The sequence below is a fragment of the Mus caroli genome, unplaced genomic scaffold (assembly GCF_978045245.1).
Source record: "Mus caroli unplaced genomic scaffold, Mus_caroli_1 scaffold_18, whole genome shotgun sequence".
NCBI classification, from domain to species: Eukaryota; Metazoa; Chordata; class Mammalia; order Rodentia; family Muridae; genus Mus; species Mus caroli.
The window spans coordinates 30,154,091-30,171,820 of record NW_028227273.1 but is presented as its reverse complement, the minus strand read 5'-3'; the positions used below and the strand labels follow the sequence as shown (position 1 = coordinate 30,171,820).

Sequence of the window (17,730 nt, the reverse complement as noted above, 5' to 3'; positions counted from 1 at the left end):
GTACTTTGAAGAGTTCGTGGTCTGTTGGGAGTTTTCCTAAAAAGCTTCTCATTATCAAAACTGTGGAATTTGTCTTTAGTATCTTCAGTGCTAACTAGGTAGAGGAGATGGCTAAAGTGTGAGTTACTGAACACTGTTGGATTGTGTTCTATGAGCTTGACACTCTACTATGTATTTTCTGTTTATGGTCTTCTGTGAAGTATACCTCACAGTGATCGTGTATTTTTGTATTTAAACGTTGTCAGACAGTGAATTGATTTGATGGGTGCTGCAGATATAAAATGTGTAAGCTTTTATGCTTTCTCTTGACAGGAAGAAGAAAAGAAGAGCCCTGTCAGCTACCCTTCCCTCCTCAGCCACATGACTTCGTCCTTCCTCAACCATCCCTTTCTCCCCATGGTACTAAGTGGCCAGCTCCCCTCCCCTGCCTTTGAGCTGCTGAGTGAATTTCCTCTGCTGCAGTCCTCTCTACCTTGTGATATCCATCTGGTCAACCTGCGGACAATACAATCAAAGGTAAATGCCAAAATATGTCTGTATGAACTTGCTTCTTATGTTCTAGACTTGGTTCAAGGGGTAAGCTTTAGAGCAGTTGCTCAGCAGACCTGCTCTTGCAGAGGACCTAAGTTTAGTTCCCAGGAACCCGGATGAGTGGCTCACAACTACCTATAACTAAACTCCAGGGTTCCCCTCCGTACTTGTCTGGGCTTGTGTTTATACACACACACAGACAGAGAGAGACAGAGACAGAGAGAAAGCAAAACCACATACATAGATGAATAAAAACTTCAAAATAACATGTAGTAACCATCCTTGTGATTTGTGAAATAATTACAAGGACTTCCCCTTTTGGCCACTATACTGTTAATTTGCAGTTTCTCTGGTTTAAAAAATATTCCAATGTTGATTTATTTACCTCTCCGGGCAGTCCTGTCTGGTGAATGGATCAGAGTTTGACCCTTTACCGGAACCCTGTGCTGACTGGGGTCTCATGATGCAGGTAGAACTGGGATCTTCAGTTCTCGTCACTTTGTTGACTTTTGTTTATTAGCCAGTGTTTTCACAGTCAGAGAAACACTGAATGTATTGTCCACAAGAGATGCTTAGGTTTTTTATGTCTTTTATTTGAAAGCATTGCAGATCTTGCCCTTGTGTTGAGAACCAACTTTTAGGATGTTTGAGAAAGAACCTGGAAAGGATTTCTTAGGTTTCCAGTATAACTCCTTGTGTGTTTCTGTTTATATTTTCGTCCATATTTTAAAGTAGAAAAGGTTGCACGTGGAGTGATTGCAGATCAAGTGTAATACAACTGTTTAGATGTTGCAAGCCGCTGCAGAGCTGAATGCAGTGTGTGACAGGGATTCTGTGGGAAATATCTTGTAGCACATGGACTCAGTGTAAGGACCGGAAGGAGCTCAACCTAACATGAAAGAAGGATTTAAGATTAACGAAGGCAAACTCAGTAAGAAAGGATGGATGTCTACATGATGGATCTTAGGTATTTACAGACTTCATACCCAAGATAAGGAACTTATGCCAGGCCATGCAGGAAGCTGCATGACCTGAAATAATGAAAACAAACAGTGCCTAGCTGTGTGTTTGTGTATGTGTGCAGAATGACTTGATTGATCCTGTGAGGTAACCATGCAGAATCTGTGTTTAGCATCCTAGTTGTTCGACAGACACTGCACTCACAGCTGGCAACAGGCAAATGCCCTGGGCTCCTCGGGTGTCATTTCTAGTGGGAGGAGAAAGTTAACTGCAGAAGAAAAAGTGGTTAAACACGTTAAATGGTGGTGAGAGTGAGGGCAGCATACTGTGTGGGGAGCAGTTCAGAGAAGGTGATGCATGTCTGCTCAGGGTGGATAGAGGCCCCTGAGAGAGGGTGAGAATTGGGGTAGAAGCCTGGAGAGGTCAGGATATGAAGGTCCATCCAGGTCTCTGAGAGGCTGTAAGGACAGTGAGAGGAGGCTCTCGGCAGAATCAAGAGCAAGTGTGAAAGCCATGAGTGGCACATGTGGCCAGAATGTGGGAGCTTAGCTCTTCTGTCCATTGCTACAGCTCCTGCCTTGAACAGAGCCCACACATGGAACGGGGCCTTCTTTGAATAAGTGAATAGTGAGATTGTTTCCTCTAGTGTTTTATCATGTTCTTTTATGCCTTTTCTTTTGGCCCATGAAGACCAGAGTGGCCCATGGAAAGAACAGAAGAGGGGCAGGTAGCGTCTTTGAGGTAACATCACAAATTCATAAGCTGAAAGGGAACAAAATGGCAGGAAAGGTTCCACAGCACAGGTTGCTACATCTTGACATAGATGCAGGGCTCATTAGCTGCCTGAGAAAGCCAAGGCCTTCTGACAATTGGGGGGATTCTGCCCAGTGTCCCTCAGCCTCATTTATAGATGACTCCTCTCCTGGAATTGTGTTAAAGGCGTGCTTTTCATGGAGTCTCACTAGTTGCCCAAGTCGCTCATTGGAGAGTAGAGACACCTCTGTAGTCCAAGACTGGCCTGTTTTCACATCATTGCTTTTTAATGGCAACTTTATGGCCTTTTTGTTGGCCGTCTTCCAGTTATAGGAGTCTAATTACTTCCTGTTCTAGTTTGCCTCTGTCTCTGTTGCTGTGATAAAATACTCTGGCCCAAAGGAACTTCTGGGAGGAAAAGTTTTATTTCAGTTTAACACTCTCAGGTATCAGTCTCTCCCTGAGGGAAGTCGGGGCAGGAACTCAAGGTTAAGAACCTAGAGCAGAAGCCATGGAGGGCTCTTGTTGACCTACTCGCAGTATGAGCTAGTGTTCTTTTATAGCCCTGGACCACCTACTGGGGAAATGGTACTGCCTACAGTGGACTGCATCCATCTATCTCAATCAGACAAAAGAATTCCTCTCAGACATAGCCACAGACCAACTGTTAACGACAGCTCCTCACTCTGGGGTTTCCCTGTAGATGATGCTGGGCTGTATGAAGTTGACAGTTAAGGCCAGTTGGCACCACCCATGGGAAAATCCGATTTCCTACCGGACTAGTTGATGCCCTTGTGCATTTGGGCTCTGTCCAGGCTACAGACACTCTACTGACTGCAGCCACCTGCCTTCTCATGGACCTTGAGACTGCTGACTTAGCTTAGTCTGTGTCAGACGTACCTGCCCCAAGGATGTTATAAGAAGCAAAATGATGTTTGGAAATGCTCTGGAAGACAGGGACACCCAATAAAACAGCAGTTGATGCTAATGATGCTTACAGTATGCGACTGTGAGGAGCAAGGACAGATTTGGGGCAGAGGGAATAGAGAGCAAGCATGCATCCAGATCTGAACAGGAAGTACCAAAATGTCAGCGGCATTGTCCCATGCTGGCGTGGAACCAGAACCGAAGGCACGAGGCTGTTTCTGTGTGATCGGGTCTATTGGCCAGGTCCTGTGTTAGCTTTGGACTCTGAGCATGTGTTCAGAGTTGAGAGCACAGGAGATTGACCGGTCCACTGACACCTATAAAACGTTGCTCTTTGTCCCTTAACCTTTACGAAAGGAAAGACCATTGTTTGGTGAAGCTGCCTAAAAATGTAGCCATTGTAACTCCACAAGATGCCAGCAGAGCTAGAGAGGGATTGACTGGTGAATCATAGCCTCCATTTCAGGATTCTGAGTTGGCTTCCTGGCTCCACGTGCTGGCAGCATTCAGTATATGACAGTGTGAATCGTCTGGATCCTTGTAACTCCTTCCCCACAGAGCCCTGTTGATGTAGATATCAGGGTCTGAGAGATACCCAAGGTTCACACTGCCAGTGTGTCACTTAACATTTTCCCAGTAGGTCTGACAGAGGCACTTGACCCTTCCTGCCTGCTAGCTGCAGGTAGTGGTATTATGGGGCACCTTTTCTGCCCAGACCCCATCCATAGCCACTCAGTTCTAAATTTCAGCCTGGTTCTTGCTGACCGTGGATAAAAGAATTATGAGTTCAGAGAGCAGTGAGAGAGGTCAAGGGAGGGCTGGGCGTGCAGTGAGTGTGAAACGCCAGGTTGGGCTGGAAGGTGGTTCTATGGTTAAATTGAGTCCCAGTCTCCAGATTCTCTGAATTGAGCTCATGCCCGTGACCTTCAGAAACAAAGATTGTAACAAATGTACCCAACTTGATGATTCTGGTTCTGTTTGTCTATAGATAGTAGAGCCTAGACATGTAATAACAATTTAAATAACTACTTAAAATAATTTATTTAAAATAGCTTCAAATAAAAATTTAGAAAACCCTTCCCATTTAAGATTAGAAATTAATAAGTTACCTCCATTTAAAATAAGGGTTAGAGAATAAATTAAGGTAAAATCCCCCTATTAGGCCTGTTTCTGAGGCCTGTTTGTGGACGCAGAAGGTGTTTGATCTTTTTTAGAATTACTGTTTCTGTTTGCGAAAGTTCCAAGCTTGTGGGCATCATCCTGTTACCAGTAGATGAGCTTATGCTTTCATATAGGCATATTTATACTTGCACTTTCTGTATTTGAAAAGTAATTCCATACTGTGTATGTGTAATGAGATGACAGGCGCCTCAGGAGCCCTGTCACAGAGCGTGGTGTGAGCTAGGTCATTCCAGCTGCTGCCTGCAAATGTAACTGCTAACCTTCTCACCTAACATGCCTCATCACCTTCGCTTCTGTCGGCCTCCTTCTCTTGATCATTCTGCCCTCCCTTTGCCATCAGACACTTCAGGGGAAGCTTCCTTAAAGGTTTCGACCTGGGTAACATGAACACTGCTAGAGTATACTAAGCAGGAAAGTCCAGGGCACCAAGAAAGGATAACACTTTAAGGAAAAGGGATTTTTGGTAGAGAGGATGCTGAAAGACTCATCTTAGTTACTTCCCAGTTGCTGTCCTAAAACACCATGACCAAGGCACCTTACAAAAAGAAAGCATTTAGTTGGAGCATGCTTGCAGTTTCAGAGGTCTAGTCCATTGTCATCATGGCAAGAAGCATGGAAGCAGGCAGGCTGGCACAGCACTGCAGCAGTAGCTGAGAGCTCACATCTTGAGACAACAATCAGGAGATGTCGAAAAGGAGGCTAACTAGGAATGGTGTGGGCTTTGGACATGCCTCCTCCAACAAGGCCACACCTCCTAATCCTTCCCAAATAGTTCCACCAACACATGAGCCAGTGGGGGCTATTCCCATTCAGATCCCTGCCGCTCCCATGGGAAGATGGATCATGAGCCAGAACTCCACGGGGTGGACCTACAAATCACTCTTAGAGCAGAGCAAGCCAGAGAGATATGCTGCCCAGCATCCAGCTGGGAGGTGGTGCCATCCTGCTTTATGGCTTTGAAAAATCACATGTAGCTCGCGTTCTGTCAACTTACTCCATTGTTATTTTTGTTGTAACATTCTCATTAATTCGCACATATTGCTCTGTTCTCTGTGTGATTTTTTTTTAAGGTTAACTGTTCTTGCAAATAGTTAACCAATCATTTCAAAGTCAGTGCCGCTTCTAATGTGAAACTCTCTTTCTCTCTCTCCACTTGTTTATACCACCACCCCCGTTCTCATAAGTGGCACTTTGAGGTTTTCGTTTCTCCTGTTTTATAAGAATTGATTGGTGCTTTATTGATCTCCGTAGCTTCTGGAAAGGTGAAAATTGAAGGGGTGGGTGTTCTTTGTTGTACATATCTAAGAACAACTGCTCACCTTCCCTTAACATCCCTCGTCTTATCTTGTTCATCAACACTAAGAACTGTTACTGGGCATTTTAATGAGTGTTCTGGAAAATGAATCTTTACCAGTTACTTTCTTCGGTCTTGGGACTTGCAGTGAAATGTGGGATTTTCCAAGGCTCTCCCTGCCAGAATACAGTGAAGATGGGTGTTATATGGGCTACTAAGTAGGCTTCGAAAAATGTCTAAATTCTTGAAGAATATGAGCAGTTTAGAGAAGGTTTCCTACAAGGTGTTTAGCTTTGCCTTCATATGTGAACGCCTTGAGGTCCTATAAGGAGGCTGTGTGGCCTGTGCTGTCCTTGGAGAGTCTGATCAGAGGTGGGGCTCATCCTGTGCTGCCTGTTACTCATCATGGAAACAAGAAGGGAGAAACACTGCTGGGAACGTTGTGGACCATTGTTTCTTATCTTCTCTTACAGAGTGTAGTCACCAGTGAGTTAGGTAAGGTCCTGCGGGTACTGAACCAGGGTTGTGAGTATCATTGCTCGGACACTGAAAGAGAGAATGCGTTGTGGTGGGGATATTCCTGCATATCCAAACTTGCTAGTAGGACATTATTTCATTAGCCATTTTGTTAACCATCATAAAGGCTGTTATGGCATAAAGTAAGTTTGTCCATGCAAAGCATCATATGTCTTGTCTGGCGTATAGCCTATGTTCAGTGTGTGTTACTCACTGTCACTGTGGTGGTGTACAGCCTGCATTCAGTGTGTGTTAATTGTCACTGTCCCTGCCACAGTGTTTTGGTCTACTAAAGGGCTCTCACCCAGCTCCCTGCGTTTACGGAAACTTAACGGTTATTCAAAACCTCATGACTGGCTTTCTCTGAGGGATGCCTTGTGAAGATCACTCTCCCACACTGCATCCGTTTGCAGGACTGGCCTCACAGCTAAGTTCTGCGTATATTGATCTTATCTCTGCGAATGACTTCTGTGAGGATTGCTGACTGTTGAACACCCAGCCTGACCTCAGTGATTCACACTTACATGTGACCTGGCCTGTCTGGCAGACAGTTGTCTACCATAATACTTGGTGCACCCACAACTCTCTCCTTCTCTGATGTCCTGATATTAATAACATGTTAGTGGATTTTTTAAAAAAATTATTTCAGTCTATTTGCTTTCTTAGAGCACATCATATATCTATGTGAATGTATGAAGTTTTCTTGAATGTATATTCAACTTAAATTAACAGTTTTCCCATTTTTGAATTACTTTATTTTATTGAAAAAAATTCATGGATATATTCTAATCATGCTTTCTCTTTCTCCAACTCATCCAAGATCCTTCAAGAATTCCTCAAGAACTCCATGTCCGTCACCCCTCTCTCTAAAACAAACAGGCAGAACACTAAATCAGAAACTATAAAAGACAAATACAAGACAAATAAGATTAAAAAAAAAAACCTCCCAAATAAATCAATATGAGACCAAAGTCTACGAAAATTCCCTTGGGTTTGTTTTGTGTTAGCCTCTGCTGCAGGGCATTGTGCCTGTCCTGAGGTGTGTCCATTGCACATAGCTTCTTGCGTAGCGGAAGCCCACAGCTACTTCCCCACCTCAGCACTAGCACTAGGCAGACTTGCTCCCACTGCTGGAAATGGCAGCTCTCTGTGGCGGAGGGTTTAGCTGGGGGCAGTCGTTTGCCAGCATTTACACATGTCCTCTCCAGAGTGGAAGTTCCAAGAGGGAGTGCCTGAAGGAGTCCCAAGCCTAGGCCAAAAAGAGCAAGTAAGATTAAAGGTTTACACAATGCCATTGAGTTTATGTTGTTACCGGTACAACGACTCCTGGGCATGGACCGGCCCTGAGGTGTGGTAATGGAGAGGACTAACTTTTCCTTTGCAAGCGACTGTCAGTTGCAGGTAGCTCCTTGGTTAGGGGTGGAGGTTGTGTCAACATCTCTCCCTCTGACTTGAACCTCTGAAGGTCCTGTGCACGCTGCCGCAGTCTCTGGGAGTTCCTGAGTGTCCCTCCTGTTGTGGCTGGAAGTCATCCATTGCCTCTGACTCTTACAGTCTATCTGCCTCCTCTTCTGCATAGCTCCCTGAGCCTTGAGGGGAGAGCATTTGGTGGAGACATCCTGATCAGTATAAATGCTCTAAAGTCTCCAACCCTCTGCTGACTGTCCAGTTGTGGCTCTCTGTACTAGTTCCTGTGTACTGCTGGAGGAAGCTCCTCTAGTGATTGCTGAGCAAGACACTGATCTATGATTATAACACACCATTAGGAGTTATTGCTATATTCCTTTAGCAGAATAGTAATTTCATGAATTTATGAATAGCAATTTAAGTGAAGCTCAAGTTTCTACTCACTGAGATACATAAGTAGTGCCTTTAGCAGTAGGATTTTGCCTCTTGTTTGCTGAAGGCGATCAGTGAGCCTTGGCAGTAGCCCAGAATGTTTGAGAGTCTCCACAGTGTCCCTTGACCAAAGAATCAACTAAATATAACCCATTCCTGACACTGGAAGCTTCACTTGCTGGTGAAAGATATCTGTCTGGGGCATCTGTTCCCGGTCATTTGGCAATTCCATGTAGACTTCTCTCATGTGTGTATATATCTTAGGAATAGTCTACAGTACTAGATTAAGTAGCTTTTATAAATGGTCCAGAGAGTTAAAAATCCTGCGTGTTTTAAGTTAATAGTGGCAAGTGCTTCTGAAAGAGTTTGATTAAGAGGCCATTTAATCTGGGAGACCACATATAGACAGTCTGGGACTTGACATGTAACCATAGATATGTAATTTAACAGTTCTCTTATTCTTTAGCAAAAAAACTATAAAGTCAGTAGGGAAATTTGTTAATAAAAATCTGTAATAACTTGTAATGTTTATAAAATAGTCACCTATTTTGTATGATTAAAAATACAAATAGCTAACATGCCAACGGCATCATAAGTCAAACACTGGACCACATCTTTGGATTTTTTTTTTATTTCCTCTGGATTTTATAGAAAAAAAAAGAAAACCTGGTTTTACTGAACATAGCTACTGAATTGCAGAGCACAGAGCCAGAATTCAGGTTGACTGAGTCCAACCTAGGTTCTGAGCCATTAGTCTTTGTAGTACATCCTGTCCTTTGAAGCTCTGTGAGACCACTATTGACAGAATTTCTCAGCAGTCATCCAGAGGATGAATTCCTGCAGAAAGTATACCAACATTAGTTTCATCTTATAGACAAAAGATGCTTAAAATAAGTTGTTCCCAGGTGCCATGGTGGGTAGGGACTAAGTTCTCTTTGTTATTCAGATGGTGATCTGTTTATAATTAGTGAAGGGTTTTCTGTGTGCTGTTCTTCCACTGTGAAGTGTATGTCGGGGCACAGCATTTTGTTGAAGGTTTACTAGACATCTTTATCATGTAAACACTTAGAGCTGCTATGTGGGTCAGAGTCACCTTGTGACTCAGTTTCTCAAATGGCATTTTTTTTCCTCCCTTCAAACAAAATCCTGCAGTGCCATTGAAAGCATACCAGTGCAAAGCAGCATAATGTATGCCCTCCCAGCCAGACTCTGCTCAGGCCCCTTAGCATCAAATCCAGTGCAAATGCTAGCAGCTACTCAGAAAAGATATCTCAGTGGGGCACTACACAGAGCTTGCCCTCTAGTGAAGATGGCCGTGAACTTGGTTGTGCTGACTCTGACTGGCGAAGAGAAGTGACTGGTATGGTTCAGACTTGGCCTAGCAGCAGACGACTCCCCTTGGCATAACTCATCTGCACAAACATCTTTACACTTTATTTTATTATCATGTGTATGTGTGTGAGTTATATGTGATTGTGGGGGGGGAGAATTACAAGTGGAAGTTAGAAGAAGCCTTCGGGTGTTGGTTCCTTCATTTCTGCCTTGTTTGCTGCTAAGTAAGCCAGGCTAACTGGTCTGTGAGTGTCCAGAGAGTCTGCTGCGTCCATCTCTCATTTTCTCATGGGGCCTGCCAGGATTATAGGTGCGTATACTGTGCCTCTGCTTTTCATGGAGGTTCTGGGATCTGAACCCAGGTTACCAGGTTCACTTGGCAAGTGCTTTTCGTCATGGAGTCACCTCCCCAGATCCCGTCTTTACACTTTAGAAAACAAAATATATTAAGATAGTCCTAACTTCATAGACACCGAATCTGAATTGTTCATGGCATCACTATTTAAGATGAGTGCAAGAGAGTTTGCTGCAATAAATAAATATGAATAGGGATGCTTCTCCTGGCTGACTGGTTATGTTTGGTGTTTTCCTCTGCCCAGGAGGACTAGTGAAATGTGAACTTAAGTGACATACCAAGTTAATAAATGTGGTCAGGCCCAGCCTACCTAATTCAATCTAAATGTCTCTTACATAAAAATAATGAAGCAATGCAGTAAAGATTAAAAATGTTAGTGCAGCCCCCAAATGCAGTGTTTCACAGAGAAGTACCTCTCTGTGTTAAGGCTGGTGTTAACTCATCATGTGACCAAACTGGGACTAAATTTAGGTGTGTTTTATTCAATGCACGTGTATATATATATATATATATAAAAACCTAAATGATTTAATTTGAAGATCCTTTGATAAAACAGTATTAATACGTGGATGAAAAGAACTCTAACCCTTTAAGGGTCATGGGGGAAAGTAAGGCACGAAGTTACATAACCAGGACTTTTGAGGTAAAGCTGATGGACTTTTGGGAGAAGAGAAAAGAATGGGCCAGTGAGTAGGGAATCTTTGAAGGGATGAATTAGTAGTATCTAATTGTTGAATAAATGTGCCGACACCAAAGAGTGTGTGAGGTGCTAAAAATAATCACTTCAGTGTTTGCATGCTATATTGGTGTTCTCACTTCCAGATGGGCAAAGGTTATTCGGATGAGGCAGCCTTGATCCTCCACAGGAAAGGGTTTGATTGCCAGTTCTCCAGCAGAGGCATCGGGCTACCCTGTTCCACTACTCAGGGAAAGGTAAGTTAAGAGTCTACCTTGCTAGTCAAGACAGTATGCTGTGGGATTCTCACTTTCTGCAGATAGTACAGTATAGCCTTTTCCTGCCTCAAACTCAGATGTTCACCTTGCGTGCAAGCTAGCTCACGATTTCTCATCTCCACAAAACACTGTTCTTCTCAGCTGCAATCTGTACACTTTTGAAGGCCATGTTTCTATCATTTCTTTGGTCTTCTACTCTGAGACTGCCAAGCTCATTACACCTCTTGTCTTCAATTTCAACTCCTCTGGGCCCTCTGTGCTCACATACCATGTAGCTTGACCCTGGTAGTTTAAAGCCACATTCCACAAAGGCTAGGGCAGATTTAAAATACTGGAAGATGCCTGGTACAGCCGTGAAGTTACAGCATAAGCATCAAAACCATGGTCAACGGAATAACTGAACACAACTAGAGGCTGTGCCGAGGCTATGTCAGTTGACTCATTTGGAGAAATAAATGTGTCTGGGTCTTCTGATTGATCTAGATTTGTGTATGAGTCATCACCGTGGAGATCAGATAACCCTTGAGTCTGCACCCTGCTGGCTGGTTGCCTGTTCGTGATTTTTCTCCTCAAGTTCTTCTGGCAGTTCATCAGCATCTTCTTGGAAAGATGAACATCCAGTCTCCTGCCTCTAAGAGAGCCAGGTCTCACAACGTAGTTAGGTAGTTAGCTGGCTGGTCTCTGCACATAGCTAGGTCTGCACACCCAGCAACTTGGCAGAGCCAACTCTCTGCCAGAACTCCATAGGTTACACTACAAAACAGAGTCAAGCAATCTTGTCCCAACTCTACATGTTCCGAGGTCTGAGAAGAGTGCTCACTTGCGTTGTCTTTACCCCACTTTCCTGTGTGTTTCCACTCTGGTACTGAAGATCTGAATATACCTAAGGAACCTTCTAGAATTAATCTGTTAAGTCTTAAGAAGGATAATCAAGGGATATTATTCCAAGAGACACTTTAGGATAACCTGATAAAGTAACAAATATATTTTCCTAACGTCTCTATAGATTGGGACCCGTAATAAAATAAGCCATTCTTATCATGAAACTGTCTTATTTTTCAATTCTGTTGGAAAGGGGGTCGGGAGGGATTGTCTTATCACCACCATTATTATGGAGAAATATTGACCAAAGAATCTGATGATTTTCAAGTCCTTGGGACTGTTGGAAATTCTTGGTTCTTAGATGTCCACTCTTTTATTGAAAATGTCCTCATGTAAAACTAAAGGAACTGCAAGGCGGAGCGGCTCACAGCCATGTGTCTCCAGGGATGGTCTGTGTTCGGGAATGTAATGTCCTCTCCCCTTCATGTTCTCAAAAGGGAACTTCAGCATATAAATATATTCCTTCCTGTGCTTTCCTTAAATTGATTTTATAGACGTGCTCCTGGTCTCCCGGGGCAGATCTGAATGTGCAAATCTCAGTACCGCTCTGAATCTGCAAATCTTGTCACTTGCCTTTTTTAGATGTCCGTTCTGAAACTTTTCAACAAGTTTGCTGTGGAAAGTCTCGTCCCTTCCTCACTGTCCTTGATGCACTCCCCTCCAGACGCCCAGAACGTGAGTGAAGTCAGCCTGAGCCCCATGGAGATCAGCACGTTCCGTATCCGCTTGCGATGGACCTGACTCAGCCTTGAGCAGAGAAACTCTGGCTTTGTTACCGTCCTTGGTTTAACGTGCACTAACTAAGCACATTACTTTAGCTTCTGGCTACTGTGAGAACATGAAGTCTGTGATTCTGTTTTTTTGTTTTGTTTTTGTTTTAAGCCAATCTAGTAAGAAAAAGCCATGCTTTAAAAAAAGGTTTCTTTCTCTGAATTTGTCCCACAGCTACCGTTATCAGTATGAACTGAGGTAACAAAAATGAAGAACTATTGAAAGATAAGCCCTCAACAGACTGTATCTCAGGTTAAATGCTAACTATGTTTGCATTGAGGGTTGTAAAGAGATTCTCTAGAAGTATTCTTATCTCTGATCATGTTTTATTAAAAAAAAAAAATACCCATTTGACCTAAATAGAAAGAAAAATAAGAAGTTGGTAGGTAACAGCTTAATGGCCAAAGTAGTTGTAATCATTGATACAAATTTGAATATTTTGTATGTTAAAATAATGTGGAAAAGTGCAATCCCTCAACCCTTGTGATAAATGTAGTTGGTTTTCATACTCTTTTCCAATGAACCTCTTGGCTACCCTTTCCTACCCACACATTTAAAAAAAATAAGTGATAATTTTAGTCGTTCACCAGTAGAAAAAGAGGTGTATTTTCATTACTTGACAACATGGGATGGGTGCAATTTATTCCATTGTCACTAAAACAGAAGAAGCAATTCCATTTTAGGTACCACAAGGTGTCTTTCTATACAGCTCATTTGAATACAGGTGTTCCAAGGTGGGGTTTTCTATTTTTAAATTACCATATCAAAAATAAATGTGCCTTATTTTTTTATAAGTCTTGTTAAATCTTATTACTGTCCATATTGCTGTTTGGGAGGTGGGGTACTGGGAGGTTGGGGTAGGGGGTGGGTACTTTCTATGACACATCAATTATGTAAATTTTTTGCTTGATAATGCTGGCCACATCCTGATCTGTGTCATTACATTTGTGGTGATGTTACTCTAAACATTTTGACTATTTGAATGTACTGAGATGTCAGAAAACAAAACAAGGGAGAAAAATATTGCTAATTAAAATATGCTGCTGCCAAGGAAACTGCAAGTTGAAGCAAGGATTTTGTAACCCACAAGATCCAATACTTCTTGCATTTCACAGTACTTAACCGCGTTAAAGAGAGAATGCTTTAAAAATAGACTGTTTTTTAAAATCCTCTGTGTGTAGCTCATCTTATGTTCCTTACTAAAGAACACGTTCCAAACATTTGTGTGTGGTAAACTCAGCGTGTTAGTCTAGCCCATGTGCCATCATGGGACCTTTGAGGTCATTTGAGATCATTGTCTCTGTAATAGAATAATAGTATTTAATTTTGGTATAGAAAGAATGCTTTGGCTATATCCACTTTTGAAAAATTCTCCTCAGTGTCTTAACCTAATTTAGTATTCTTTGACTTTAAACCTCCACTTACCTCTTGCCATTCCAGTCCATTACAGAGAAAAGCATTTCTGCCTCACTGTTTATTCTGATAGTCATCTGGATTCTTCCTCAAGATGCAGCTCCTACACTCGCTGTTCTGTTGAGTTCCTAAAATCCTTTGCCTATAATCACTAAGGAAATACCAGAATGACAGGACCATTGCAAGGGTGTAATTTCATGCAGTCCGCATGTGACGTACATTCCCTTCCTCATTTGTCGGGGAATAAGCAACTGAACTACAACAAAACCACTTCCTCCTATAACCTCTGCAGACGCTAGCTAGGACGTCCAAGCGCCAGTCCCATGAATAGGATCTATTTTCTTGTTGTATCTTAAGTGTATGCCTTCCTGTGGATGTTCACTGTGCTCTGTGGTTAAGTGGCTATGCTTAATCACTACAGAAGTTCTGATGAGGCCAAATGAAACCAGTGGCTGACATAAATAATAAACAAAAACAGCAGACACAGGGGACCCACTCTGTGTTCTGGCCACCAGCTCCTTATTCACAGGTGAAGCAGAAACTCTCTGTAACCAGCAAGCTTCTGCTTTTTAAAGTTATTTTCACATTACAACACTGGGGAAATGAAGAGAGGGTGTCTTTTGCTTAGGGTTATGGTCAGAAACTGGTTTCTCTGGCACACGTGGGCAGCCAGCCACACTTCAGACATGACAGCGGGGGTCTGTTTGGTTAGGCCTGGTACATCTGTTATCACAGATGCTCAGTGGACCAAGACTGTCTCGCTACTCTCTCCCCACTCTCTGAAATTTTAATTTTGTTTAGAGGTGCATGGTTCAAATATCAGCATTCTAAAAAAAATATTGATTTAAGAAAATGCTGTATGATGTTAGAAGACATTGTAATTATCTCCCTGTGTCTTTGCTGTACTCGTGCTGAAGTGTTTCCACAGTCCTTTGTCTAGAAGACAATGTTTACTTTCATTGTGATTATTTTGCTCATTGAAATCAACAGGTTTTGATATTTTTCTCTTGGAAGATTTTTATAACTTTTTGGGAATATGTAATATAAGATCTCTAATAAAATATAATCTTATCATGTGCATTGTCTTCTGGAGTAATTCTTAATCCTATTTTCAAACAGATCTATTAACACTTTTATAACAAAGAAGTAGAGCAAAGCAGCTGAGGGCCCAGGTGGCTGTTCTTGGTTCTGTTGTGACAAAATCAGCTCTCTTCAGCCCAGCCCTAGTTAAAAAAAAGGGTGGGGGGGTGGGGGGGCAGGATGAGGGTATGTTCTGAGAACAGGTGATAGATGAATATTAGTAAGTTCACATATGTGTGTGGAACATCTTCAGCCAGATAGATAAAAGGAACACTTTGGTCAGATTCTAGATATGGAAAGAACAGGGTAGAACAGGATATGGAGGTAAATCAGCACACAGAGCTAAGAAGGCCCTTGTAAATAGATCCAGAAGATAAGGCTGGTAGGAAGAGAGAGTTTCCGATGCTGCTACTGCCCTGCCCAGGTGAATGCACAGCAGCCGTGGCTGAGGAGCACCTAAAGAAAGCTCCATTGGCTGAGGGTGAAGAATACTAACCTGAGGCTCCACAGGCGATGTGCTAACTGGAAAACCTTGATTTATTTCTGGTGGCAATGCAGTAAAATGTAAAAAAACAAAAAACCAAACCAAAACAAAACAAACAAACAAACAAACAAAACCATTTCCCTGGGGAGGTAATGAAAACTAAGTCCTTGGCTCTGTAGGTTTTGGTTCTTAGCACGTTCCAGAAAATGCCATAGAACTGGGAAAGAAAATCTGGCTTACATGAGTGTGCATTCATAGTGGTTCTGGTTTTGAGTAGTTGGATCAAGACCTACAGAAGAAAAGGGATTGGCAACCGTGGCTGTCATATGTCAAGCTAAACAAAAATGCCTTGCAGCTGAAATGGAGCAGAATCCTCCAGTATAAACTGCTTAAGATAGGAGGGTAAAGCCTTCAGTATGTCGTCATCAGCATTGAGAACACTCCCAATTCAGACTGTGAGGTCTTCCAGGTTCAGACTTTGGCTTCCACTGTTGTCCTCATTCTTGGGGTTATCCATTGGCTGCCAACATGACCACCAGATGATCCAGGCCTGTGTGTAGACATCACAGAGTCCTTGGTAGAAAGAGTTTCTTGTTTTGTTGTTTGTGGTATGTTTTACCGTTTGTGTTGTGGACTGTCTTTAGTTCTTATGCCAGTGATTTCACTGAATCAGAAATGCATTGCTGAGGAAAACCAGATGCAGAGGGGAACTCCCGAGGGAAGCTGAGACTATTTCACTTGACTTTCAGGCAAGATTTCATAAAAGAAATGATCTTGTAATTTGTAAAGGATTAATCTGATCTTAGCAGCAAAGACCAGAATGGGTCTTTAACAACTGGGAGGAGTTTCCACTTCCCAACAATGGTTCAGTAGTAGCTGTGAATGGAAGTCCAAGGATCTAGCAGTTACTCAGTCTCACACAGCAAGCACCTTTAATCCCAGATGACCTTGAACTCAGAGATTTAATCTTCTGGAATCCATAGCCACTATGCCTCAAGATATCCATGCCAAGATTCAGATCAGAAACTTCTATCTCCAAGCCTCCAGATAAGGGTCACTAGTGAGCCTTCCAATTCTGGATTGTAGTTCATTCCAAATACAGTCAAGTTGTCAACCAGGAATAGCCACTACACCGGGTTTCTAATTCTTTCAAAGGATGTGCTCTCATGCAAAGCCCTGTGCCTACCAACCAAGCATTGTGTGTCCGCTATCTTCTTTTGTGATGAAACCCTAGTTTTATTTAAGTATCATGGACTTCAGGGGTTGGACCCTGTTGTTCTGAATTGTCTAACTCTCTTATCCAGGACATCTGTTTTCCTTGGGACTTGACATCTTGCACACTATAGCCCAAGAGTTAGTAGAGGGCTTGTGAGAAAGGTCTTAAGCGACCAAGTAAGAGTCAGTGCTGTGGAAAAACAGGTGAGAAGGCTGTCTGCAACCCTGTGAGCACAGCCTGAGGACAAAGATAAAACCTGAGAGCACATGGGGCAGATCCGAGGCTTTCTGACGTTGGTCCACAGAATGCAGTAGCTCCGGACTTCTCCATGTGAAATGATGATAAACCGCCTTACTTTCAAGTCACTCCCGTTTAATGGCGTGTTGCATGCTGACGTCAGCTGATACTCTTGAGCATCAGCACCGCTCCGGAGCAAATGTTCACAGAGCTGCCTTTGCTGGATATTATATTTTTCCTCGAGAGATTTATCCTGGCTGTGTACCGGCCTGTGAGAATGTGAGTTGTCGTGCTGACTCCACTGCTGCCCACAGCCTTTCACATCTTCTTTGAAATGTTTAATAAAACATTCATTAACTCATTATATTGCAGAGAGGATTTTTTTTCTCGAATTTATGGTCGGAAGAAGGAATTTTAAAATTGCCAAATAACCAATGATGTGAGTACTAACAAATACTTGATGGTCAGAAGGTTATTTTGACATATACACCCAGAGAACTTTTTGGCTCAAATATGAGATCGGACCAGCTCCTGTGGCATGAGATGAACCTTCCCGATGTCAACCAGAAAACTCAGAGGCAGAGAGGGAAGAAAGAAGAGGCTAAGTGTGGGAGCAATGCGTCAAAGGTGGCTAGCGTCTTTGAAGCCCCTCGCCCTTAAAGATCCGCAGACATTTTCTGAATAGATACCTATCACTGAAAGATCACGTGTGGATTTCTGAATCTGCAAACAAGGGAAACATTGAAACCATGACACTGAATGACAGGATTGATTTTGTGGGTCCCCCGTGTTCTTGAGTTCCGTGATCTGTGTTGTTTCATCATTGTGTTTGCTTGTTCATGTGTTTGGTTTAATTCATAGCAGAGCCGAGAGGTTTACTTTCTAGTGCAAGATTTGTAAGGAAGGGCAGTAAGGACAGTGTGTCCCTAGTGTCTAAGTATGTCATGCTTCACTAATCCAAAGGTATCTGTCATTGGCTGGCTTTCCACACCTGGTCTAAAGTT

The 17,730-nt window shown here is 42.7% G+C and overlaps 1 protein-coding gene across 1 annotated transcript in view; it reads left to right on the top strand.

The window, feature by feature from the left end:
• The window catches only part of Man2a1 (mannosidase alpha class 2A member 1), a 157,551-nt gene extending 142,764 nt beyond the window's left edge, over positions 1-14,787 (top strand). The window contains exons 20-22 of the mRNA XM_021185720.3: positions 313-516; positions 10,512-10,622; positions 12,108-14,787. Of these exons, the coding sequence (XP_021041379.2) occupies positions 313-516; positions 10,512-10,622; positions 12,108-12,266 (474 nt within the window). The 3' untranslated portion in view covers positions 12,267-14,787. The remainder of the gene's footprint in view (positions 1-312; positions 517-10,511; positions 10,623-12,107) is intronic.
• The last annotated feature ends 2,943 nt before the right edge of the window (positions 14,788-17,730 follow it).